The sequence below is a fragment of the Epinephelus fuscoguttatus genome, linkage group LG2, assembly GCF_011397635.1.
Source record: "Epinephelus fuscoguttatus linkage group LG2, E.fuscoguttatus.final_Chr_v1".
Taxonomy (NCBI): Eukaryota; Metazoa; Chordata; class Actinopteri; order Perciformes; family Serranidae; genus Epinephelus; species Epinephelus fuscoguttatus.
Window position 1 is genome coordinate 17990467 of NC_064753.1, and position 27531 is coordinate 18017997.

A 27531-nucleotide genomic window follows, 5' to 3' on the forward strand; every position below is an offset into this window, starting at 1 on the left:
CAGACATGAATACTACTGGCGTCATGACAGCATGTTGTCTCTGAGAAAGACTAACCATGTGGCACAGTGCTAAAGTGAACTGCACTGCAACAGGCCTCTCTGTGGGATATGTTATGACACATTATGTTGCAATAAAAATAAATGGGGGAGCATCACAGTGATGCAACGTCTTAAACACCCTCTCCAGGCTAATTAATCAAGCCATAGAGTTATGGCTAAGGTTACATTAACGTTCCCACAACACAGTGCTCAACACTAAACGGCCAGTGGTTGCTTTTATCACCAATCAACTCCTTACTGGTGTGTTTTTATTACTATTTAAGTTTTTTTTTTTAAAGCTATTTAAATTTGGAAACTACATAGCAGGTCTGTATACAAGGAAGGCGTTTCACAGCCCAGTTGCCAGAATAACATGTCGGCATTGTACGTTTCTGCAAGCCACGGATATGTTACATTTGTATGTTTCAAACATATATCAACGATTCTAAAGGTGATGCAGCCCTGATTATAGATGAATTCGGCGAGCGATTTGTGTATGCCGCCATCATGTGGCGGCGCCATTGCTGCGGTAACATGTGTCAGTCATCAATTCATTACGCTGTCATTGTGAATTGACTCTCTACAACGACAGCATCATGTATAGCTGGATTGATGATGTTAGACAGTGGCCTCCGGTAACTGATGAAGGTATCTTAAATGAGTACCGACATTAATATAGAAATTAATCATTTGTTTGAGTGATAAGCAGGAAAGATTAGAGTAATAGGGAGATAATAGACTCTATCATTAAACACTGTGTAATATAACGTTAGCATACATTACGTGTGCTGACGTTAGCAAGCTAGCAGCGTGACATTTAATCATTATGGACAGGCTACGTGACTAAAAACAACAACAACATGTGTTTGTGTTTTGTTTTAGGTATTCAAGAATATTTTATTGATCGCCTGGCCTCCGATGACCAAAAAAATGGCAATTACAGGTCTGTGATTGAGGGTCAAAATTACCTGAGCTCCGGATGGGTCGGGCAAATTTTACACCGCCTTTTAGACGACCATCACATCATATTGAAGGCGATCAATACTGATCGCCTTCAATATGATGTATGATAATCCCATGTATCCATAATGATTAAATGTCACTGCTAGCTTGCTAGCGTCATATTTTAATCGCTTCGTATCAAACTGATTCTCATTGTAAGATACTTACCTTCATCAGTTACCAGAGGCCAGAGAGTAAGTTCACACTGACAGCATTATGAACTGATGACTGACACGTCACCGCAGCAATGGCGCCGCCGCAAGATGGCGGCATACACAAATCGCTCGCCGAATTCGTCTATATGTGCATTTTAAACGCAACACTTTTGTTTTTGCCTCCATGTTTCACAGGTTTGAGTTAAAGATCTAAGACTTTTTTTATTGTTAAGCTGGTTGGATGTAGTGTCAGATTTAATGAAACAACATTGGAGGCAGTAGTAACATTAACATTACGTTTACCGACTACAGCTCTGGTGGACATTCCTGTAGTCATTCCAATGGCACGCCTCCTCAAAACTTGCAACAATTGTGGCATTTTAGTGTGTCATCAAATTGCATATTTTACCTTTGTGACCTTTATTTGTGGCCATTCCAAGGCAAACCTGTGTAATAATAATAATGCGCTAAATTTGTTAAAATCTATTTTAATGAGCATTTATTTTTCAAGATAATCAATCCATATGAAAAGTGTGCCATAGCAAGATGCTGGTTAAAGAGCATCATTACGACATAGAAGTGCCTTGGGATGGTAACAGTTTGATCACACGTGATGCCACAGATGACTGTCCACCAGAGCTGTTCACTGTTAACTTAATGTTCATTTTATTACCATGAGACATCTCCATTTGCCAGTACATCCAACCAGCCTCTCATTTATTATTGCCATCCCAAGGCATACCTGTGTTGACACCGTTTATTCAGCATCTTGATTTACCACATCAGTCAGGTGGATGGATTATTTTGGAAAAGAAGAAGTGCTCACTAACACAATAAATTTGTGACCAAAATTTGGCAGAGATATATTTGTTAAGGGCATGAAAAAGTCTTAGATTTTTAACTTTAACTTGTGAAAAATGGGAGCCAAAACAAAAGTGTTTTTTGTTAAGTATGTATGAGCTGACTCATCATCTCGAGGTGGAGGGGATGGTGGATGGCTGCAGACCACTGTTTGAGACCAACAAGCAACAAAACCGGATGTTTTTATCGACATTAACGGTGTGTTTTGAGCCAAACATTATCTTTTCCTAACCATAACGAAGTGGTTTTTGTGCCTAAATATAACCATGTTAACCAAAGCATTGTTGAAATGTAAAGAAATGTCAAGTTTCAACACATCCGCTATAAATTAATGTATGAATGTCACTTATCTGTTGTTTGCAAAACGATGCCAACATTTATTCTGGCAACTGGCTTGATTTTCAATCACCCTAATCATGTGTGTAAACAAACTTGTAATTAAAAATCACAAATCCAGATTGAGTTATGTTTTAATAACCATTATTGTTGCAGAGATGTCAGCTGAAACAATAGCAAAGCTAATATTAGTCCTAGGATATATTATGTAACGATAAGAAACAAGCAATGTCACTCTAAAGCACTATAACATTTTATCAGGTTCCCAGTAAAGTTATTATTGTCTTCAGCAGGGCTCCATACTCACACCGAGCAGGATTCCACCAGTGTGTTATAATGTGGGGTCACTCAGATAGATTTGACATAAATCACACATAACCTTGTTGAGGCAGATGACTCACCAGGTCTCGGACAAGAGGCACTGTCCTCTTGCGGCGTAAATCTGGCATGCTGTCAATACCATAAAGAATACTGCCAGCCCTGGAGAAGCAGACAGATTTAAAGTGTATTAATATCATAATAATGCCATGCTGGGGGAGACATTACTACTGTGAAAGAGGGGGCCTTGATTTACACAGCCGGCAAACACCATGGATCACGCCTCCTTCCTAACCTGTCTCACCCCTTCCTCTTCACCTCACATGGTCCCGACCACCGACACTGGAGCTCCATGTAATCCCTCTCACCCTCTGCTGTCCCCGTAGACTCCCTGTCTTCCATGTTATCTTAATGCTTATAGTGTATTGCTGCAGTGATGCCTGTTATTGATATATATATATATATATATATATATATATATATATGTGTGTGTGTTCCTGGGTTTGTATTACATTTTATGAACACTGAAGATGAGATTACTTCGACTGTCTCTACACCTAAAAAATGACGAGACAAAACTTCAGCTCTACTTCTCCTGCTTTCTCCATCCTCCAACTCTCTTGTGCTCCCTCACTGCTTTCCCACTAGTCTCGCTCCTCTCCCATGAGGCTCTCAGTGGCATCACCTCAACTGTCACTCAAAGCCTCTCTAATGACCTCAACATGACATCAAGGCCCCAATGCTTCCATAAAGATAAAGCTCCTCAAGCTTTTCTGTCAGCCCTCTAAGCTACATCAGTGGTGTGACCTAAAGATACACAACGTGACGAGCCCTTGCCTCACCCTAGGGCCCCCAGCTCTCGCTGCCTCCTTACTGTATGCACGATGCATGCTGCAGATGGCTGCATAGCTATGGCATGAGCTGGGGTAATGGAGGTTAAATATGATTATCAGCTATGTTTCCCTTGTGACATTATATGACAACAGATGGCTTCATCTATCTTTCATACAGACTTCCTAAATTAATCGTTCATACACATTTCTGAATCTGGCATCAATCAGGCATGTGAAGCCAAGAGAATACACTCCTCTATAGATGTTGTAAAGGCATCAGACATCTTGTATATTCATCTTCTGTCACAAAACACGGAGCTTGATACCTTAACTGGGGCTGCATGCCAGAGAGTCAGCACGTCTGCTACATATGCCTCAGCACAGGGGTACAAAACAGCACAGCAGCAAAGATTTATGTTATTGTGAACCGATCAGATCAGGAAGTGAGCCACCACTCACCCTCCAGACTGCAAGCCGAGCACTTTGGGGTCCAAAAGACTGCGAGGCTGCAGGGAGAAGAAACACACAATGTAAAAGAAGTAATACAAGGTAAGCACGCACAAATAGACACAAAGCAAACAGCAGCAAAATAAAACAAAAGAAATATACTGTGTAGCAAAATGTACTTGGGAAAATGCAGTGCATTTGGAGGTCAACTGAGGATAAGATAAATGATAGGAGAGGAGGAGTACAGCACAGGGAGAAGGGAGGGAAGCACCACAGGCAAAAGACCAAATTATTCCACATCAATGTAATTTGTGGGCTCAAGACTGAGAGTTTTGCCGCTCCTGGTGCTTCAGGCCAGTTTTGCCTATTGTGTAACACTCCCTCTTCACTGACCAAAACGTCCAGTTTGGAACACAAATCATTTTCTGAATAGGAATAAAAGGATAACCAGCACAAAGTGACAACAAGATGGCTCGAAGGCACATGCTGCATTCTCTTTCATAACTACACATATCACTGCAGTTTAACCACAAAATAATACACACACACACACACACACACACACACTCTTACAGATAGGTAGATGTATTATTTCAAATTCACTTCAAGGGAGATGCAAAATCAACACACCACATAATAGGAAACACAAGACAAATTTACAAACATATAAACAAACTCATGCACATGCTGGGAAATCACAAGTGTTCATGATATTGATGATAAACAGTGACTTAAAACCTGTGTGTCCAAAGCAGTGCTGTCTGAAAGGAGAAAATGACAGGAGGGATGAGAGTTAGGAACGAGCAGTTCACTGGAAAACACACACACACTTAGTTGGGACACTAATCTACTATTACCGCCTGATGACACAATTCTGTTTTGCCAAACAATTTATGCAGAAGTGGAGACAGAGTCAACATGCGCCTCAGGGAGAATGGCTATGAACAGAGGAGTACCGTATAAAGTAGATCCAGTAGAATAAGCTCAACAGAAGGCTCTCAGCTTAAGGTTGAAATGTGAGTATTATTCTCTGCATATAAAACGTCTTCAATCAATGCAGTGCAAATTAAAAAAATGATGCCTTTGATCGATAACATTACCTGATTTGACAATCATAGCTATGGAGACATGGGACATTAGGCAAGCATAAGCTGTTGGTATCATATTGCCATTTTAGAGACGTACTGCGAGAGGGCAAGCCCTTTAAATAAGCAAGACTGCAGAGGTGTAATTACTGTGCTATTGATCCATGGGTGATAAATGGCAGCATAATCATGATCTAATGTGCTACAAACGGAAAACAGCTGTTCACATGAGAAAGATCAAATTGCTGTTGTGATTAAAACGACACAATGCACTGTTTGCTGTTGACGCGCATTTACTACATCACTTATACAGCGTAAGACAATGAATTAAAAAAAATTAGCTTCCTTTTTAAATTTTGCTAGTAACTAGATTTGGTTTTGTCTGTTTAGCTGAAAGCAGACACCTGAAAACCATGAAAATATTAATTGATAACCATTAAAACAGCAATAACTCTGGACATGCGTATTGATTGAGAACACACCGCGTAGTATTTGGTGGATGCTGTTACCAAGAGTGCTTGAATGCTATTATCATTAGTGTTCACCACAAGTGCACATCTATTCATGATGATGGTGGAGGCACCGATAATTTAAAAATTAATTCCAGTCAACATGATAACAATTAGACCGAATTAATTCTTGAAAGGTTGATATTTAGTTTTGGTACATCCGTGACACTATAATGCTACTGGGTGAGGTGACATCAAAAGCTACACACACACACACACACGCTGAGACACAGCACTCAAAGAGAAGCTAAGCTGCAACTGGGTGCCATGGCCAGCGATCTGCTAAGCTACTTTCTGTATGGCTATACAAGATAGAGCCATCTCCTCTACCAGCGAGTCTGCAGCTGCTCTAGATAAAGCCAAGCCACAAAGATAGGCTATAGGCTGCTGATATAAACCTCATTTCACAGGTGCCCTAAATCTATGGAACAAAAATGTAATTGACTGGTAGGAAATCCTTTATATGTGTGTCCGCTGTAGGCAACGTGTCGAGGTATCAACAGAAGCAGTAAATCCTGCATTTTAGTGCCGACACACATGGTCACACCGTACATAGATCAGAGCTTCCCAGAGCAGAAAAGCCTGCACATGGCTGATAGCATAACCAGGACTGACCCCCACACCAACACACACAGGAACACGTGTTTTCACACAAACACACACTATCATACACATATTTGTGTGTGTCTAGGTATACACACACAGAATGAGAGAAGAAAGTCCTCCATGCCAGTCAGAAATATCATTATTAAATCAATAAACCCCAGTCAGTGGTGACTGATTTCCAAAAAAGCCTTGATTTTACAGATTCTCCTCAGCATTCAGGACAATAACAATATTTTTCATGATCACAGTCCAACACTGTGAGTGTGTGAGGATATTTCCAAGGAGCTCATCAAAAACAGAGAAAATCAAGATAATAAAGGGGACCTGTGACAGCCACTCAAAACCTCTAGCCTTACTTTGAAGTTCAAGGCTCATGAATGAATGCATGACAGACTGCATGAGGGTATGGGCATGAACAAATCCTTAAAATACAACATGTCGCTGTCTGCTTTGCTGCCAAAAGCTACAGGCAAAAAGGTTCCAACAGTCTTGTGGTATAGCATTAAACTAAAATAACATTTATGGCCTTTTTAATATTGCTGTTTTTAAATCTGAGTCCACACTGAGTACACTGAGGTACAGACTAGCAGAAAGGAGAACGATTTTGTGGGAGTGGAATTGCCAACTATTGTAGCAGGGAAGTTGACAGTGAGGTCGGGGCTGAGACAACCACCAGTTTGTGGCCTGACTCATTGGATCATGGTGCCAGTAAGACCCCTGCACAGAACACAGGCTGCAGACCGTACAGTGGACACATCCTGACAAAAAAGAAAAGAAGCTTGCTGGAGCAGAAAAGCCTGCTGGTGTCAACTCTTACACCAATGTTCAAGTCTCACTGTCACACTGAAAAACAAAATCAAGCCCAGCACTGTTAGCTAGCTAACAATCACTAAACATTAAAAAAAAAAAACATTATGGTAAAAGTGAGCAAGATAACATTTGAAAAGGTACAATATTATCACCTCCTCCACTGTCACCTCAGTTGTTGTGTGAAACTTTTTTTGACTCTGCCCTCCAGTGCCATCTTTAGGCTGTATTTATGCCAACATATAGGACGCATGGAAGTGTGAGGGCAGTAAGGTTTACAACATTTGAAATTAACGTATCTATTTTTGTACATGAAGGGAGTATAAATGAGCCCTTAGGTTGAGCCATTTATATCTACATACACATACGCAGCAGGCCCTCTTTCACAGAGTCAGCCATGTTTTTTTTTGTTTGTTTGTTTTGACAAGGAACTTATCCATTGGACATTTCGATAATTGTAGAAAATAAGCTCTGTGGCAAAAATGTATTCATGATAATTGTTTTGTTCAGCAAGATAATCCTTAAAGATGAACACCACTTTTATGATTTTTGAAGCATAAATGAAAGTGCCAGGAGTAAAAAGCTAGCATCAGGCTATAAACGAACTGTACAATGGTTGCGTAACTTGAACGTCAGCACCACAACAAAGCTGTAAAGCCATGTTCGGCATGATGATGTTCTCTGGTCTCATCTAGCCACTTTAGCCTTTCTCATCTTCCAACCGCTCAAAGCGCTTTTTACACTGCAGGTCACATTCACCCATTCCGGAAGAGCCGGGGATTGAACCGCTGATCTACCAATTAGTGGATGTCCCGCTCTACCTCCTGAGCCACAACCTCCCGAAAGACATTTAAAGCCTTCAAAATTTACAAGTACTATTACTGACCTATTTTATGTTGAAGAACAAAAGTGAAAATCTCTTAAGCTTGTGTTAACCACAGATCTTGTTTCAGGCATCTCACCAAGAATCCATTCAAAAAACTGTCTTCGGGAAGAGGGAATCGGGAGTGGCAAAATGCGACCTAATTTCCAGGTTTTGGTATTCATTCCTGAACCATTTTATTTACAGCAAAAAGCAGTTTTGTGCTGGCTGGGTTAATTTGGGTGTGTACAAACAGCTTAAAATGGCCAACATTTCTACTCAGTGCCAAGACAGGAATTAGTGTGACCTTCATACTGCTGTGACAGTGGCATTTAACACTTCCACTTCTAGCTAGAGACCAGGGTTTGTGTGTGTCAACAGTCAACACTGGCTTCTTTTAGAGCAATCTTGTCCCTGACCTCAACCAGCTTAGTTGTCTAAACTTGACAAAAAGTCTGGTCTGGTCTGGCTTTATCTCACCATCATGCAGATTTAGGTAACTTTAAAATGTAATCAATTATTTGATCCTGTAATAAATTACTCTGTACTCTTTCACTGTTTAATGCCTGAAATCTACTGAAACATTTCACCTTGGAACAGAGCCATCATTAATGTGATTGGTTACACTTGTGCTTTTGTTTTCTTTTCGAGATATCTTACATCACAATGGAAAAGGTCTATTACTCAACAGTACTAACATTACATTACCTCATACACTGTTGGGAAGGCTATTTTTTTAAAGCAATAAGTTACAGATTACTAGTTAGCCTGTTTAAATATAATAAACGACAGAATGAATGTTTTCTTCTACATAAAAAAACATTTACCAAAAAGAATACGTTCAGACATAACTCCAATGTAATCACTAACATTTTGATAAGAAACTGTAATTTAATTACTTTTTTTTTTCTCAGTAACTATTAGTGATTACAACCAGTTCAATCGAGAGTGCTTTCCATCAACTCTTCAGCTGCTGTGCTCACACTTGCCTATGGAATCCCATCTCCCTACTTCTTATCGATACTAAGTCATTATTTTAGATACTAAGTCAGTACTTGGAAAAAATGTCCTATTATTCTGAGATACTATGTCACTGTCTTTAGATAATACGTCATTATTTCGAGAAAGTTTCTCATAACAGTGATGTACAAGGTCTTTTTTTCCCCCATCACATCGACAAAAATGGGCTTCCATACTTATCTTCACTATTTGACATGCCTGGAAATAAAAAAAAATCATTGTGGTTTGAGGAACAACCAGACTACACACTGGAACTAATGTTAAGTTAACATCTTCATGATCTGTTAGATTAGCCTCGGTGCTGTAAAGGCTAATGTATGCTCTGCATTAGATTCTTCTATGGATAGAGACATGGACGAAGTCTCCACTCTGTACTCTGTGGTCACGTTGTCTGTACTGTATTTGTGCGCATTTTCTGAAAGCTTACAAATAAGGCCTAACAGAGAAGTACCACCAGGAATCGTGGATAACGTAGCGTAGTTCAAGCGAGACACAACTGTAGGAAACCACAGACATTTTAAAAATGTCGGAAAGGAATCAGTTGGTATTAAAGTTAAGAGATTTCTCCCACCACATGTTGCTTTGTATTTAATGGCCTCAAAGACCATCATCTTCGACAATGCTGCCCCTATTAAAAAGTACAGTATTATAAGCTCCTCCACCATGACCATGTTTGTTGTTGTCACAAACTTTTGACTCTGCCCTCAAGTGCCATTTAGAGGATGAATCTATGCCAACATAAAGGGCGCATGGAACTACTTTGAAAGTGACAGTCACCACGTTTGAAATGAACATATCCACGGGAATATAAATGAGCCTTAAAGGTACTCACACTCTTCCAACCCTACACAAAACCCAGATGAAGCCAAGAGAACAAACTATATGGCCTGCTAGGACTGCAATTTTTTAAGGACACAACATGTTAAAAAGACAACTTTAGAGTTACCAAAAAGTCTGTTCCCCTTCTTGGTGGAAGCTTACCACATCTCATATGCTGCATAAATTGGCATATTTCAGTCCAGTGGCTTCATCAAATGCAGGAAGATTAAAAATGCATGTCTATCCTTGCGACCCCCAACCAACTCTCTGTAAAACCAAACAAACAAGCCCAGCTGCTTATATGTCAGATAAAGTCCGCAGCTTAACTATATGGTTACTTTATTCCTAAACTTAAAATTCTACTGGAAACTCCTTACACTGCTGGTCACTCAAACAGGTAAGTTAGATTAATCATTGCCAAAGCAAATGCCAGATCCGCTTAACTGTACTGAAGACAACATTTCAAAATTTCTGCCTTTTAGCTGTCATTGATTCATTTATTTGTTATTTTTTGGTGTAATTAAACATGAGCACAGTGTCGACACTAATAAATTGACAATAATAAGTATTTCTGTTTGCTAAACTATTTTTCATTGTGACATGCTGTTTGGTGAGTCCCCTGAGCATTCTGGAAACTTATATTTATGCATTCCTATACTTACGTGTCTATTTATTTGATGTATATATTATGTAATGCTGGAGTGCCATCGCATTCATCACATACATTTATTTATTGCATTTATGATTCAGCAATAACATAACGCTTGTACAGTACCTCCTTTATTGCTGTTGTCAGCATATTTGAACATCTGTACAGCTTGATACCTGCTGCTGATAGATGACAGCAACAATTATCTTTGTGTTTTACAACCTAAAGTCTCACTCATATTGGGGGAGTGCAAGGAAACAAACTCATGGAGACATTACAAAAGTAATTCATATCTTCACATTAGACAATTGAAAGCTGCACCTTTAATAAACTTACAGATTACATGATAACAGATTTCAGATACAACAGGAGGACAAGGGGAGATGTGTGTAGTGAGAGGTTACAACCCACCAGGCTTGGATTTACTGAAATGTGGTAGCTCAGAGTGAGATCTGAATATCCTGGGTGCCTACGCTACCAATTTGCTCACTGCTTGTCCATCTGATGACTCAAACAATACCACATGACCAAACCATTTCCGACTATAGAAGAAAACACATCAACTACAGTATATGTGCGCTCACTGTTCCCTTCAGCTCCTAGTTTTTCAGCTTTGACTTTTGAGGCTGTGGCAGGCTGATGTCAGAGGGTCTATATAGTTCAATTTTAGTGCAGAAATAGAATCCCTGTAGGCATGAACCAGGAATAGAGCACTGGGGTAAAATGGGTTCAGCCCTTATCAGCACACATCTAATGAGAGGCACACTTGTTTTGTTGATGTAACTGAGATTTAAATTGTTCACATAAAGGCAAAACTATTGCCTTAATCAGAGTTATTATGAAATTATTCTAGTGCAAGTTTAGGAGAAATAGTTCAAGCATGGTGACAATGAGGATGATTTGGCAAAATTGCAATCAGAGTCAGAGGGTGCAGTGTTCTTAGTGTCTAATCTGAAAGCCAGAGGTTAAGTGTTGTAAACTACAGTCATAGCTCCTCCAAACTGTGAGAGTTAACTGAGGAGAAGAGGCTTCCCTGTTTACAACAGTCAATACTCAAGTCAAATGAAAACAGCAATATTAAAATCAGTCAGTGCTTTGAATTGGATGGTATCACCTAAAACAACAACAGAGACTCTTCATCCCCTGTATCTGCATTTTTCATATCCACGCTTTCTCGAGAAATGGTGCACTAAGCATAAAGAGGGTCTACCTCCTTTGCTCCCCCAGGAGCAAGCAGCAAACTTCACTAGCAGCAGACCTCTATAAATATTCCAAGCAAGGCTGACCTGGTTACAGAATGCCCTTGGGAGTGTGAATTAGCATCTGAATACAGACGCTGCTGTAGCCGGTTGAAGACAGGCCTGGCAGGAGTGGCAGTGCTGCTGAGACTCCCTTCACAGCTCCCACACAGACCAGCCAGCATGCTACAGAGCATGAGCATGATGAGCATGCATCGGCTACACAAGATGAAGGCATTAAGCAAATGAGGGGGGAGTAAAGAGTACGCATGCCTGTGCTTCCACCTATGGCTAATTCTCCATCAGCAGTGTGATGAGTTTTAAACAACTGTCACACAAATGCATACTGAACGTGGTTCTATCAACTCTGAGCAAGTGAAAGAGGTTGTGTAAAATAGTTGTAGCTGGTGGCAATGCAACATTCAATGATTGCTTAAAACTGGAAAGAGTCAGGTAGCATTGGCTACATTTTATGTATCTAACATTTCTGCATGGTTAATCTAATTGCAGTCGTGATGTCAAGCTGTGCGATTACATAACCGCATTAAAGGCTGCGATTTGCGATTTAATGTAAATAAATGTTAACGTGTGTGCTTGTGAACGTGACAACCTCTCCTGTAGTGTGTGGAGTTTGTTGACATTACACCCACAAGCTATCGTGGTGTGTCCAGCACGTATGGTCAGGTGACCACCCGGCATGCAGCAGTGACCAACACAGACGCTGAAGAAGAGCATGAGCACGACCATGAACAGGCTGAGTTGGTGGCGAAAAAAACGCAACGTCTATTATATGGCGATACTTTGGATTCAGGTACGGTGACGTTGAACAGAAAGACGTGCTGTGTAAAAGTTTAAAAGTTAAAGTCGCCACGTCCTGCAGCAACACGACCAATCTATATCAACACTTGAGACAGCACAGAGAAAAGTAGGAAGAATGCATGTGAGAGAAAGCCGAGCCGTGTAACGTTAAAGACAAAGGGACAACTGAAAGCCGCCAGAGCCTCACAAAACAACATCCAAGCACAGTTAAGCAAACATTTGTAAGTGTCACAGGGAAATCACGGACTCCATAACAAACTATATAATAACAAATGAAAAATTGAGCAACTTTACTCGGGTTCGGCCCACTTGACACGCTGCTGTGTGGTGCTATGACGTACTGGAATTTGTCATTTACATGATAACGCCTGAACGCAACACAGGCTCGCTCCGCTGTGTGTCCAGTGCTGTGCTGCACTGCTGTGCGAGCAGCGTGTTTGACTGTGCGCAGTCTGTTAATGGTCATTTACACACTGTCCATAACAATAACTATGTCAGGTGCACAAACCCTTCATAGCACCTTGAGCGAATATAAAACTTTTGTAGGGATATTGCGTCTTATTCGTAGCTACCACAAACATTATGTGTATAAAACTGCACAGCAGTGTCTCGCTCAAACATTTACAATGACCTGTTTTCATCAAGATTAAGTATTAATATTCAAAAAATAATCAAATTAGCAAGGTAGATCATTTTATTTGTAAGATAAGTGAGCAAGTTCTTTAGTTACTTGTGCCTCATATTTCTTCATCCCATCTTGGCCTTTCTCACTCTGTCTCCAAATGTTTTTTGCACTAGTGGGTAAAACTAACTACTGGCTATGACATGTGGACTCATGCGTCACTGTTCACAGAACCAGAAGACACTATAGAACTATACAGTAAGACTATAGACAAAGCTTTAAATAACTTCTAGAGAGATGAAGAAAAGAGCAACACAGTCACACACTTTCACTCGGATTCATATGCCCGCAGTCTACTGCATGGCTCTCGCACATGCACGAGTCAACAATGAGAAGTGACTCAATCAGTCAGTGAGTCAGACAGTCAGATTGCTTCTTAACTCTTCTCATCTGGTGGTCCAACAAAAGCAGTGCATGAAAATAAAAATGAACAATCACAGTCAATAAATAGACATTGCAGTACAGAAATGTGAGCGATAGGTTTGAGGTGATTTAGATTCATGTCGCCATTACATGAGTTGTCCACCAGGGAGCACTGAAAAGTTTGTTTTTCAACGGTAACATGTTCTGCCGATATATATCATTCACAGTTTCTTGAATAAAAGTGCTTGTTTATGTTATGCGCAATGTTAAAGGTATTGTACCAATTTTTAAAACTCTACAATACCAATCTTGGTATAGGCCTCAAAAATTCTTCATCGATTCAGGCTTTCAGCAAATATTGTTGCATCCCTTCTGCCTATATTCAAAAGGATGGGTGATATAACGTAATATTTACATAAAAGTTATTTTTTTGTTGTTGTTGTTTTTGCAGTGACTGTCTTATAACACAGTATTAGAGAATTAAAAGAGATGCTCCTTTCAAAACACGATTCTACCTCTTTTCACTCTACTGGCAATATAAGGGAACATATCTTGCGGAAGAAAAAAAAGTAGGTGTTTATTGGCTCAAAATAGGAAAAACAATACGGATAGGCCTACATGTGTTTTGGGAGGAATTGCCTTCCCCATTTTGTTGGTTAACTGGTAAATGTAATGTGATTCATTCTAAGTTTTTGTTTTGAGTTGGAGGTGAACTGTATTACTTAAATCGCTTACATTTTTGGAGAAACTCAGAAAAGCTGAAATTCTCAGTAATTTGCATTTGATGCCATCTATTCATATATCAGGGCATGTATGTCCCAAAGGAAGCTGTGGCTATACAAAAGGTTAATCTTTTGGCGTAAAGGTGATCAGACCCGTCCCCAGCTACTGAATTCAATTCCATAAAGGAGAACCAGCATGTTTAATTTCTCACGTTTATAACAAACCAAATGTCATGAAAATTGGTTAAGAATTAAGCAAGTAACAGTCGATATTGTAGAGATAATGCTGCATCTCTCAGTACACACTGTATTTATTTACTTGACTTATCCAAAATGGCAGACATGCAGACGCATAGCAATGACATACAGCAGCCAATGAGGTATCTACATTTCTATATCTATGCATACCTTAACCTTGACCATTGAGGATGATGGCTTTGTGGATAATGTAGCCTGTACGTAACCATAGACAGTGTAGCCTGTATGTGACATAGTTCATCAGGTGTTGTGGCAAGTACATCTCGCTTTTGTGTGTGCTAAAACCAAAACTGTCATTTCTGCTTTACCTACTAATACCTCATAAAGACATCAGTTTGATGGTCTTAACATTTGGTCACATACAACCACATGGCAAAGAAGAAAGCTCTCCTAATTCAAGAATTTTAGTGAATAACATTCTCTGCAGGATGTTTGGTGAGTGTGGCCACTGAAAAGGTTTGTGCACACATCTGTCACAGTCTTCAGGTGTAGCCTGTATTCCCTGAACTACAGAACCTACCTCACCATGAGTACCACAGTTGCAGCTACATATGTAGGTCAAGAGCTTTTTCATTTTAAGTAAGAGTGGAAATTCCCTGGTCTCTTTTTTCAGTCCAGTTGAAAGACTACTTTTCCTTCAATGAAACAGTTTTAACTATTTATATACCAATGTTGACATCAAATTGCATCCTTTTGTACGTAACCCTTGGCCCATTAGCCATACCACATTTTAATCCAAGGCTACTACTGCAGTAAGGCAAAAGTATAATATAAAAGACAAATGAGAGCACAGGCATAATATTCTGCTCCATGCGGAGGATATAATATCTCTTACTGACAACACCATAGTGCATGCATCCATGACATACAGGACATTCTCAGTGGTAAGTCAATACGTATAGACTTCATGTTCACACTTGCTTTAACTGTCTGCCAATTCAATGACATCCAATAACAGACTGTAGTCAGCGGTTTATTCATAGTGAGAACTGATGGGAGTTTTGGAGGCCAGCCCTAGTATAGCTTTTAAGGTCTATTAAATTTTGATGATAAATGACAAACCTTCAGAAAACATATTTGACAGCCTTATCCCTTGAGCCACAGTCTGGGAATCTAGTACTGTACCACCATGGGAATACAAATACAAAGTCACTGCCACCAGTAACCCTGCCATCCACCTTCAGAGAGTCGCCTCTTCAGTTTTTTCAAGTCAAAATAAATTAACGATTCAAAGAGTTGATTGCTATGTCTTCTCAATACAATACATGACACTGTAAATTCACATTGCCTCCTCCCTGATCTCCATGTTTGCTAGTTGTTTGTCTTCCCTGACAAATCTCAGACAGCAAACTTCAATGCATCAAATGAAACAAATTTTTTAAAAACAGTTGCAGCTGAGATATTGGTCATTTTTAACACAAAACCACTGATATAGTTCCTTAAGTCCAGGGGCCTTGGTTTTTGCGACTACCCAGCAAACATTGGTTGGACAGTGACGCTGTGTCCCCAGCCAAAAATGGTCACTGTCAGACACCGAAAACTGCAATGTGGTTACAAGGTGGGCAGCCAGATGATGTTTTTTCCATGCCCAATAATGGTCCAGTCAGACCCAACAAACCAGGAAATGCTGATAATGTTATTGCTATGATAAAAGAAAATGCATCTATCTTTGTTGTCTTTTAATACGAGTACATTAGTCTTTATCAAAACTGTCTTTGATTGCACATGGGAATAATTTTCTAAGATACCCAGCTAACAGCCAGGTAACATCGCAAACATAGGCACAACTTTGATTTTTAAACTATTTTAGATCCAGGTCACCTTGATTGGACATTCAATGTCTCACTGTTTGCTGGGTACTCGTGGTTACAGTTGCAGTTATGTATTAACATTGTAAAAACCTTGTAAAATAGTAGAAATTTAAAGTTATAATGTGATTAACAAAAAGAAGTGAAGAGTCCTACCTCCTGCCAGGATCTGCTGCTCCAGTTCAGCCATCTGCTTCCTGTAGGCCCTCAGAGCTGCCTCCTTAAAGGTGGGTCGAACACGTTTCTTAGTTGGTGCCTCTGCAGGCTTCTCCTCTGGAACATTTTTGTTTTCATCCTCCTGCTGTTCCTCCACTTTTTCAGTCACCTCAGTAGCCTCCTCTACTATCTCCTCTACCTCCTCTAACTCCTCATCACCCTCTTCCATCTCTTCTGTAACATCATTGTCATCTGGTTCTTCTACATCTACATACTCCACCATTGCATCATATTCAGCCGTGTCCTCAGTGAGTTGGGTTTCAAAGTCTTCACTATACTCTTCGTCCAAACTGCAGTCATACTCCAGAACACGTGCCTCTTTACTTGCCTCATAGTCCTCTGTGGCTTCAAAATCTTGAGAGGCCTCGTCATCCTGAAAGGCATCATTGTCTTGAGAGGCGTCAATGTCATCAGATACATCATAGTCCTGAGAGGTCTCATACTCTTGTGCAGGCTCTTCTGTCTCCTCTGTCTCCTCTGCCTCATTAGCATTAGTTCTGTTCTCCAAGTTAGCTAGTACCTGCTCCATTACTTCAACATAGTGGGTCTCATTGTCCACGGGTTGTTCCCCAGCTTCTGCCTCTGCACCTGGTTTATCTTCCTCTGCCTTGTTGAAGATAGGCTCTGTGTAGGCATCTGAATCTGTTGTAGTAGTAGAGGTATTTGCACCAGAGGTGGACAGGGTGCGGAAACGCCCCATAAATGATGAGTTGGTGGTCTCCTCAGGAGGAGCGGGGGTAGGAGTCTGAGAGCCAGACTTCCAAACTACCTCCAGAGCTGATTTAGCCCTCTGCAGTGTAGACCCAAAGCCAAAACCAAAGGACTTCTCACTGAGATCTATGCTTAGCCTACTACTCCAAGATTTGGGAACCTCCTCAACCTTCTCTGTTCGAATCTCACTCTGACTGCGGTACATAGTTGTAGACTTATTCTGGGCCTGGTGAAAGCTATGATTGACATCCAGTTCAGGGAATTTATCTTTGGAAACTACTTTGGGGGTTTCCTTAGGGGCATCTTTAGAGGCTGCTTTGGGTACTACTTTAGGGACTTCTGTTGCGGTGGCTTTAGGGGTCTCTTTGGGGGGAACCTTAGGAGTCTCTTTAGGGGCCACCTTCGGGGCTTCTTTAGGTGGAATCTTAGCAACTTCTTTAGATGGAACCTTAGAAACTTCTTTAGGTGCTATCTTTGAAACTTCTTGTGTGGGTGCTTTACCAGTCTCCTTGGGTGCTACTTTAGGCGTCTCTTTTGGGAACTCTTTTGGGGGTAGTTTTGCAGCTTCTTTGGTAACCTCTTTAGCAATAACTTTCATACCTTCTTTAGATGCAACATGTGGGGCATCTTTAGCAATGACTTTAGGAGACTCCTTAGGTGACTCTTTAGGTGTTAAAACAGGGCTCTCAACTGGGGTTATTTTAGGGCTCTCTTTAGGTGACTCTTTGGGACTTTCTTTAGGAGTCATTATTGGGCTATCTTTTGGAGTTACTTTGGGAGTGACTTTCGCAGCCTCACTAGAATTTATCTTAGGTGTCACTTTAGATACTTCTTTAACAGTGGGCTTTGTGGCATCTTTATGTGTGACTTTAGGACTGTCTTTAAGGAGAGCTTGAGAGGACTCTTTAACTGCTGATTTCTGAATCTCTTTCGGTGACTCTTTAGGAGCTGCTTTAGAGGTCACTTTAGATGAAACTTTAGCAGATACCTTCGGGCTTTCCTTTGGCAATATTTTGGTGGTTTCTTCTTTAGGAGCCAATTTAGTTTGTTTATGTGTAGCTTTAGCAGCAGCTTTAGAGGTGTCTTTAGATGTTATTTTTGTGGATTCTTTTGTGATAATCTTATTTCCCTCCTTAGAGTGCCGGACAGATGGCTTAATGACAGACTCGCGTTCTGTGATGGGAGGAATAATGTGGGTGGTTATAGGTGGTAGGGAAGTTTCTCTGTCAAGCATCATGAATTCCTCTTCTCCTTCAAATTGTAAATCAACCTCCTGACATTTAGTGATGTTTTCTGGAAAACCAGGGATGGTTGATGGGTCAAAGGGACTGCTAACTTCGATGGAGGCTTCCAAGCCAGAGTCAGCACCCTGCTCGAGATGATGCCAGTCTTTCCAGGGTGATAGGTCACCTTGCAGAGAGAGCTGGGAACCACTGTAGTGGCTTCTGTCCCCAGACATGCAGACAAGTCCATTGCTCACCCCACTGTCAATAGTTTCTGTGGTCTCCACCTCATTGTGTTCATATGTTTGATTCTCGTGGCTGAGTGGGTTACTATCACTGGCATACCAGGAGGAGGCCATGTCTTCTTGTTTTCTCTGCCACAGTTCCTGATCTGAGGAGGACAGCAGGGAGCAGCCATTAGCCCGTGTAAAGTACTGACTCTCTGAAAAGTCTTCTGAGTATGACTGGCAAAGTTTTGAGCAGTCAGACTCAGAGCGGCTGAGTTTAGGGGTGGAGTAGTCACTCTGGGAAAGCCAACCAGGGGTCAAATCAGAGTAGTAAGCTTTTGCATGCTTGTCTGGGTCATAGTAAGAGTCATCAGCATAGTGAACTGCGCCTGAGTAGCCTGCTTCCTCTCCTGACCGGCTATGGTCATGGGATCGCCTCTTCTCTGATTTACTCTTGTGAACAGGCTTTGAAATCACCATTGCATATTTATTCCTGCTCAGTTCGTCTAATTCCTTATCACTGTCCATTGAGTCCCAGTCATCACTCTCTACCACTTTATCCTTTCCTGAGACCTTTATATCCATGCTTTCATAGGTTTGTGAGGAAGACATTGTTTTGTCTTTTCTCTCCTTTCCATCATGAGTTAAGCTATCAGTAGAGACTGTAATGCCTGTTCCTTTAAGTTTATAGCACTTTTTCAAGACTATATCCCTGTCTTGGGTTGTTGCAAAAATAACAATAATAGGGCGGGGTTTTGCATTAGAACATTCTCTTTGTTGCCCTAACCTATGAGCAAGCTCGATTTTAAGTGTTTTATGGGCATCAATGAAACCCATTTTGTCTTTTAGTATTTTGTATATTACACTTTCTGTTTTCTCTGACCTTTCTTCAGGTACATTGAGGAACCTCAAGGTTGAATTATTGGCCTGGTGGCTAATTTGTTTTATGTAGTCATGAATATCACGTGTTTCCCTTCTAGATTGGACAAATCCTGAGCGAAGCTGCTCAATCTCACTCTGAACTACTTCCACACTGCTGGAGATCTCATCAATAGAACTTTTTAGGGCATTTACATGGCCACGTAGCTCAGACAGTTCTGTCTCTATCTGGCTGATCCCCTGTAGCTCCTTAAAGATCATCTCCATGACATCCTGGGTCTGACTGATGCAACCTGTGGAGGAAGAGCCAGGCTCCAGGGTCGAGCTCTTTTGCTGCCGTCCAGCGCGGTCCAAAGACTTGCTCCGGATGCCCAAGGTTTTCCTCCAGTTGCTCACCTCGGAGTCTGAGGAGACACATTCCTGACTCTTTTTCCATTTCCTTAACTTGCGTAGAGCACCCAGCCGGAGTGTGTGTAGACTGGAGCGTTCCACACGTTCACCCTCAGAGCTGCCATCAGAGGGAGCCAAACTGATGAGGCTCTTCCTGTTTCGTCTCACTGGCATAGTGTGTGATTTATGCTCATCCAGTCTCCTGACAAGTTTCGTCTCACTCAAAGAGTCAGAGTAACTACTATCAATAGAAAGAACCTCAGGAAAGATACTTTCATTATTATTCAAATAAAGAGAGTTTTTCGGGAGTCCATTTGCTATAGCTACACGATAACTGAAAGTGGGTGACAGGGATGAGCAGTCGTTCTTTCCGTCGTCTTCTTCAAGCGATATGTTACGTGCCGAAGAGCATTTGGAAATCTTTTTAACTGTAGTCTTCAGTGTGGTGGAGAGAGTTAGATTGTGTGCTTGCAAATCAGTGGTCAATTTAGGCTCTTTATTTTCGCTTCTCTCTTTCTTCTTGATTGGGTTTGCCAATTTCTTTGTAAACATTCCTTTGCAAATCTTTTTAATGTAGGATGATATAGTATTTATTAAGGTAGAAACCATGGATGGCAATCCTGTGAACTGTTTTAATCATCGAGTGAAAGAACAAGTTGGCTGAGAATACAGCAGAGGTGAGCCAAGCACAATCAGCCAGTGCTTGACAGTGGGATCCCAGCTCACAACCACTAAAACCACAGTGTGCGTAGAGACTCAAGAATACTTTTAAATCCAGTGGCCTTCTTCCGGAAAAGGAGCATTTCTCTGAAAGACAAAAAAACAAACAATTACAATTTAGTTGCAGATTTCTAAATCACAATGAAGCACAAGCAGGAAAAAACCTATTATCTTGCAATTACCGGGACAGTACACAATCTGTTAAATCTTTAATATACATAATGTCAAGTCTCTGATTGGTCAGTATAACAAAATAAAAAAAAATAAAAAATATAACAAAATTTGTTACAGAAAGAAAGTGATGGGTCAGATGCAGAGACGACTGACCGCTCATTTGAACAATCTGAACATTCAAACATTTCTTTTTCAGTTTTATCATTTAATTGTATAATGGGGTGGGGGTGGGGGTGGGGGGTCAAGTGCATGTGACCGCGTGTGCATTCATGTTTGTGTGTAGTGTACGTGTCAGTCAAGGTCAATAGACACTGGCTATACTGATGTATCCAGCTTCTACAGCAGAAGAGCCAATTATTCTAATTGCTACAATAATCTTGTCGGAGTGTGTCCATCATGAATGAATATCTAGCTTGATGAAAAATGCCTGAGAAACTGGATTTGGTCTTAATACACTTTGCTATATGTGGACTTTTTTTCTCATTTTTATTTTCAACATCAATATTCTAAAATTTTATTCAAACACAAGACAAAATCAGTTTGCTGGCTGTTTTCCATGTATTGATTTTAATGGTGTGGATGTTTTCACTAACTGAAATGCTGAAGTTAATGACCTATGTATGTACATACATTTAATGTCCCAATTAGTTTAATTGGAATGGTTCAGCACCTGAACTATTCAGGTGTCATAATGTATATGTGCAGCAGACTATATAGTTACAAAAAGGACAAAGTCGCCATGTCCGTGTAATGGAAGTGTGGCCACAGACTTCTTAAATCATGCTGCACAGTGTAAAGCTTTCAACAGCTTGCAGTGTCTCTGAGAGGTGTGTGTTTACTATGGAGAGGAACTGGCCAGCTGAGTCGAAAGAGGGATGCTTGTTGTGCAGAGAATTTGACAGCTGCTCCACATTATTTCTGGGGTATAGAGCTTGATGTGTCTACAGTCTCATGACCACAGAGACATGCTCACTTCAAATGAGCTGTGAAACACAGTATCACAGTTATCTTTTAATGCTGGGCTCTGAAGAAGGACCAGGCATTAGCAAATAGAGCTTAAGGCAAGGTTGCCAGCATAGATGTGTTTCTGCCAGATTCATGTGTATGATAGAATGAATCAAGGGGCTTGACTATTTGTTACCTTCAAGGGATAAGGTTTGAGGGAGGCCTCAGGCAGGAATGTTGGTGCAATGAAAACACTATTTATTGCATGTAATACTGAAAGGTCTTGTGCAATAGTATCAATCTTAATAGGTGAGTTTACTAACCTCGGCTACTAAGGTACTTACACCCAAGCTGTTATTCAGTTGTAAATAATTGATTCTTTGAAAATTCTATCCATAACTCAGCCTAGTATAGTCACAACTCAAAGTTATGGTCTTCAGTGGTGAAAATAATAAGAAAGCACCATTCAGATTTGTCATCACAGAAATGAAATGACAACTGAATTAGGTAAAGGACTACAGTATATTTTATGGTATGAGGAAGTTCATGACTCAGCTCTCTTGTAGACTGGCGTAAAGCCAAGAGCAGCCTTTTGCAACTGATGGGTCATGACCCAAAACTGTCCCCACCATAAATAAATCACATTAGATATTGTTTTAATATGTCCTGACATTGCCTCAACTACTTCCACTGACATTTTTTAGCTCTTGTATAAATACCAAACCTCTATCTCCATGCATAAACTGAGACTACACAAGCGCAGTCAACTTGTGTCAACCAGTGAGCAGCTGAGGGCTAAGTGCCTTGCTCAAGGGCACCTGTAGTTGTTAGGCTCAGAGAGTGATGGCTTATTCACTTACTCCACCAGGATAAGTGAATATAACCCACTTTTATGTTGCGTAAAGTGTTTTGTCAGTGGTATGGTAGGGTATCCCCAAATCCCCCTAAGGAATGATTACACTATTCAGTTCAATATTTAAGGCCGATACACACCCACATGGGTGTTTCCACCTATGTTGCCTGATTAGACCAATTTCTCAGTACTGTGTGGGCATGCACAGACTACACTTGACTGACATCTCCCACACTCCCTTGTTAGTTTTGTCGCAGCTGTTATGATGGCAAAATGTTCCGTGTTACCATTCTTATTAGTGCGTAGATTTTTGGTAACATCACTTAATTCCCCACACAGCGCCACCCATCTTTAACCTGAGTAAAGCTCTAATCAGGAGAGAAATTGAAAGCGTCTGCTTGAGTGCTCACTGCTTTACTGATTGATAAGCGTTGTGACTATAAAGAGTTTCTTTCAGCAGGATGAACTAAGACGATAAAATGTATATTATACAGTCGTGAGAGGCACCATTTAATTATAATTGGAAATGAAGTCTTTACTTACAACCAGTCAATCTGAAGTTAGTGAGTTCTTTTCCCGTTCAGTGGTTTCTTATAGAGCAGTGTGTAGAAAGAAATTCCAAAAGTGACTATATAATAAATGAATATGTTTATTATCTACACACTTGAGTAACACAATATAATGAGCAGAATTTAATGTGGGCATGGAATAAATAGAAGGCAGAAATAATGAGTGCAAATGTAGTGGATTAAAATGAAACAAAATTAAGTTAGATTGAAAGGAACACATACATTATAAAGGACTTTAGGTGACATCAGTATCAGGTTACAGAAACGAAATTAATTGGTTGCAAAAACAATTGGAGGAATGTGGTGGATGATAACAACGCTGCCAACCCATCTTAGCCAAAGAGAGTAAATAATGCAACTTTGGATTGAAACTCTGCTGCCTCCTTCAGTCTTATATGGAAGTGAGATCTTTGTGTTGGCCTTTCCAAGACAGTGGTTGAGGTCATGACTCTGAAGCAGGGATAGCAGGTTTGTTTGTCAGGGCTGAGAAGAAGCACCTCTCGCAGGGCTTTTGGGTCAGCAATGCTGAGTTTTCCCCAGACTTTCTCCATGATCAAACAAACTTGAATCACACATAGCAGGGGGTCTTGTCTCCAGATGAACACAGGCAGAGTATCTTCAAGTCACAGAAATGTGCTACTAATGCACAGCTGAAAACATTTCCCCCTGCAGTTGTCAGTGTTAGGCAGAGCGCTGGATGCTGACCAGATATGGCTTCCAACAATAATCGAATATAACCAAATATCTGTTACACTGTGGAAAATTCAGTGAATGAATGTTGTTGTAAAAGAAAAAAAACATTGAAACATAGCAAAAATATAAATATAAGTTACAGCGTATCATAGCCTTGGGTAAACTTTGGCTTTGAGCTGAGCTATTGGTTTAACTAAAAAAAAGAAAGGAAAAAGAAAGAGCATATTATATTATTAATAGTTACAAATGCAGAGACTAATAATAAAATGTGTGGTTTTGGTGTGGTTGTTAATGTTATCTCATCATGTACATGTGTACACCGCTCAGTTGTCAAGTTTAGAATAATATTTGAATTTAATTCTTTCTTGGAATTGCACTTCCAAAACACCCAAATTATATCCTGAGTCAAATTTCCAGTTGTGGTTGCCCTGCCATTGCCCTGGTGCCATATTATGAAAAATGTAAAACCGATAGCCAATTTTAGAAAGCATATTTAACCAACACATGAATGTTTTTTAAAGCTGCATCTTGTTGAATGACTCAACCATTATGGAATATTATCATGAAACACTCCACACAAAATAGATCTAATAATGACCGCTAATCTTGACAGATTAAGTCGATGCATTTGTGATGCAGTTTTTGTAATGCACTAAATTGAGCTACAGCCACAATCATGGCTGACAGCATCTGGGATATGTCGCTGTTTACTGTAGCAGTGACTGGAACATCTCTTATATAAAGCGCTGTGGCTGCACTCTGTCAGGACAAATCACAATAAAAGAGTACTAGTGTTTAATGAGTGTTGATTACCAATTAAGGGGCTGCCTTTCTCTTTACAGAGCCAGCATCCTGACATCTGCATGTAGAGGTTTGACAAATGAAGCATTCACCCTCTTCCAGCGCTGGAGTTGATACGCAAATGACTTGATAATACCCACGAGGTATCGCCCGTATCGTCCCATTAGGGCGTAATGATGCAAGAATTAGGAGAAAAGGGATGACAGATAACTAGATCACCTTATCCCGTTTGTGTGTGTTATCAATTTGACCACAGAACCTGCAAAGACATGGCTCTGTGAGCAGACTCAGCAGCAAATGGGCTACAAATGGAATGGCAACATTTATTCCGGGCCATTGTGACAAGCACATGCGAGAATGAGATTACATGTTGGGTTATCTAGATCTACGGTATCTCCACTATTGTTTATCCTCACCTTGTGGCATATTACAAGCAGATTCAGTGTGATAGAGCTCAGTCAAATGCACCTAAATAGAGATAAGTGGACAGTAGCTATTGGTTATTGTAATAGGGTGAGTCATAAACATTTAATATACGTAAGTAGCATGTGCTAACACACACACACACACACACACACACACACACACACACACACACACACACACTTTCTACCCACCATAAAATAAGGCCATCTGTGGAACAAGTACCTACAATAGGTAGCTATTATTGAGTTTATTACATCATATGATGTGTTCAAGCATGTGTTACATGATCCATAGGCCTTTGAAATGCATATGGATATATAGGATTATTTTTATCCAAGCTGCTTGTTCCACCCTTTACAATTCAGAGGGCATGTGCCTTTGAGCAAGGTACTGAACCTCCTACTGCTCCAGTGTCAGCAACTAGCCTAACATGTCTAGCGTGCTGTAAAATAACTTGTTCCGTCATCACTTGTTCGACAGATACTGTAAGAGTGTCTGGAAGAAAGGGTTGCCAGTGACTGTGACAAAACAAAATCTGGGAATTCCTGTGGTCCTGGGGTAAAGCCCCTCCCATTTGTGAGTCAGACTGGAGAAACCTCCAGAGAAAGGGGGAGCACCTCAGCCACACCCACTCCCTATGCTCTGAGGCACTGCTACCCCAGGCCTTGCATAAATGTCCAGGGACCTATTTCCCCCGCTTTGTCTTAATGCATCTGATTAGCAGAGCACTCTAAAACACTCCATTTCTCACAGTCCCACAGTCTCCGCCACTCTCCTTTAATGAAAATGAGTGTCAGTTGGAGGCATGCTAACCTATTTCTCACAATAGTACAATCTGCTCTTCTCTCCTGATGAAAACGCAAGTATGCCAATTTGAGGTTATTATTCTGCGAGCAATTACACTACATGCTGTGATGTGCTGCTCATTCTCTCATCACTGTGGGTGAAACTGAGGGATATTTGGTTGCAAACGGGTGCATATAGATGAGAGATGCTCATGTGTTACGTCATGTCTCCAGAACACATGATTATGGATTATGGCCGAGCGTGGATTGGTGTACATGTGGGTGTGTGTGCATGCCTGTGCGTCCGTGTGAGTGTGCAGCCGTGCGTGCACACACATGTGCGCCATGCATGCCTCCGTGCATGATTGCTTTTAAGCATGCATTTGCCGCTCTGAGAGAGGAGCGAAACATACCAGCGGGGGGGGGATGAGCATGTGAGGGTGTGTGCATCCTCAGATCATATTGCCCTCACGCCCATCCTCGGCTACATTCTGCCTCCCTTCTCCTAACCTGTGTATTTCCCAACAGTGAAATATCTGCCTGCAGCCCTAGGAAACCAGCCAACATCACAACAGATTGTCTCGCCTCATAAATCAAAATATTACCTTTCCTTTGCCCGGCAAGACGAGAAGCAGTCTCATCGCGTTTGCTCAGTGTGAAACAACAGCATTGCTCACATGCGTTCGTGTTTTGCGTTATGCATAACAACATGGGAAAAGGTTAGAATGGGAGCAATGGGACATTTGTGGGATCGACAGTGTTTTTGTCAGATACTGGTTTTAGAATAAACAACATGACTGAATAACACAGAGACCTTATTTTCTGTATCTTTCACCACAGCTGCATCGACAGATGATGCCATCTAACCGCATCATTCTCAAATAACGTTTCATTAATCCACTGACAGGGCCACAGAGGGAGGGGAGGGAAGCAACAAGAAGATAAAGGATGAAGTCAAACAGTCAAGATCCCACCCCGCCATGCAAACACGCATCTAGCGCCCTAATGGGCTCCACCGCTGCACATACCTGGTTGTGTCAAATCCCCCCGTGCAGGACGCCAGCGGTTGTGAGCACAGCGAGCCGTGTGGAGCCGATTCCCCGGTTTCAGCGAATGGTCGGTGCGAGGAGAGCAGCTGAGGAAGGGAGGGAGGGGAGAGAGCAGCTCGGTGCGCAGCTGCCTGCTAATACCAGAGCTCACAGCATCTCTCCGCGTCCGTCAGACACCACATCCCACAGCCCTGCCTCCGTGCACACACGCACCTCTCCTCCATGCCACCTTCGGTACCCCCCGCTCTCGCTCCTCTGCTGTGCTCCCCTGTTCGCGTTATGGGGGACCGAAGACGCTGCTGGATTTTATTGTCTCCACGACTGACACACACACGCACACACACACACACGCACACCCCTGCTTGTAGACAGTGCCACAGCACGGGGTGTCTAGTCCAAAACGGGATGCAGACGGGTGGTGGTGGCGCTGATGGGGAGGCAGACAGCGCTGCTCCTGGCTGCCCAGACTGAGGCTCTGCTCCCCCGCTGGAGGATGTCTGTCCCTCCCCGGTACAAAACTCTCCCTCTTACTCTCTCTCTCTCTCTCTCCCTCTCTGTGCTCACTGTGCCGGGCTGACACACACACAAATACACACGATACCCCCAACACACACACACAGACTCGCGCGAGA

General features: G+C 41.3%; 1 protein-coding gene across 1 annotated transcript; it reads right to left on the minus strand.

Annotated features, from left to right (window-relative positions):
- Positions 1–2793: 2793 nt before the first annotated feature.
- Positions 2794–27531, minus strand: LOC125900798 (protein unc-13 homolog C-like). The gene is made up of 4 exons (XM_049596032.1): positions 26879–27531; positions 16395–20691; positions 4004–4050; positions 2794–2873 (listed from the first exon to the last, which is right to left on the minus strand). Exons 2-4 carry the CDS (start codon positions 20491–20493, stop codon positions 2847–2849), a joined length of 4173 nt encoding a protein of 1390 aa, XP_049451989.1. The 5' UTR covers positions 20494–20691; positions 26879–27531; the 3' UTR covers positions 2794–2846.

Bases quoted from the DNA above. Each gene is read 5' to 3' on its own strand.
- LOC125900798 (XM_049596032.1), bottom strand. From the start codon at position 20,493: ATGGTTTCTACCTTAATAAATACTATATCATCCTACATTAAAAAGATT. The intron at 4,051-16,394 runs GTAGGACTCTTC...TTCTCCCTGCAG, and splicing joins GCAGCAGATCCTGGCAGGAG to CCTCGCAGTCTTTTGGACCC. The intron at 2,874-4,003 runs GTGAGTGGTGGC...CTGCTTCTCCAG, and splicing joins CTCGGCTTGCAGTCTGGAGG to GGCTGGCAGTATTCTTTATG.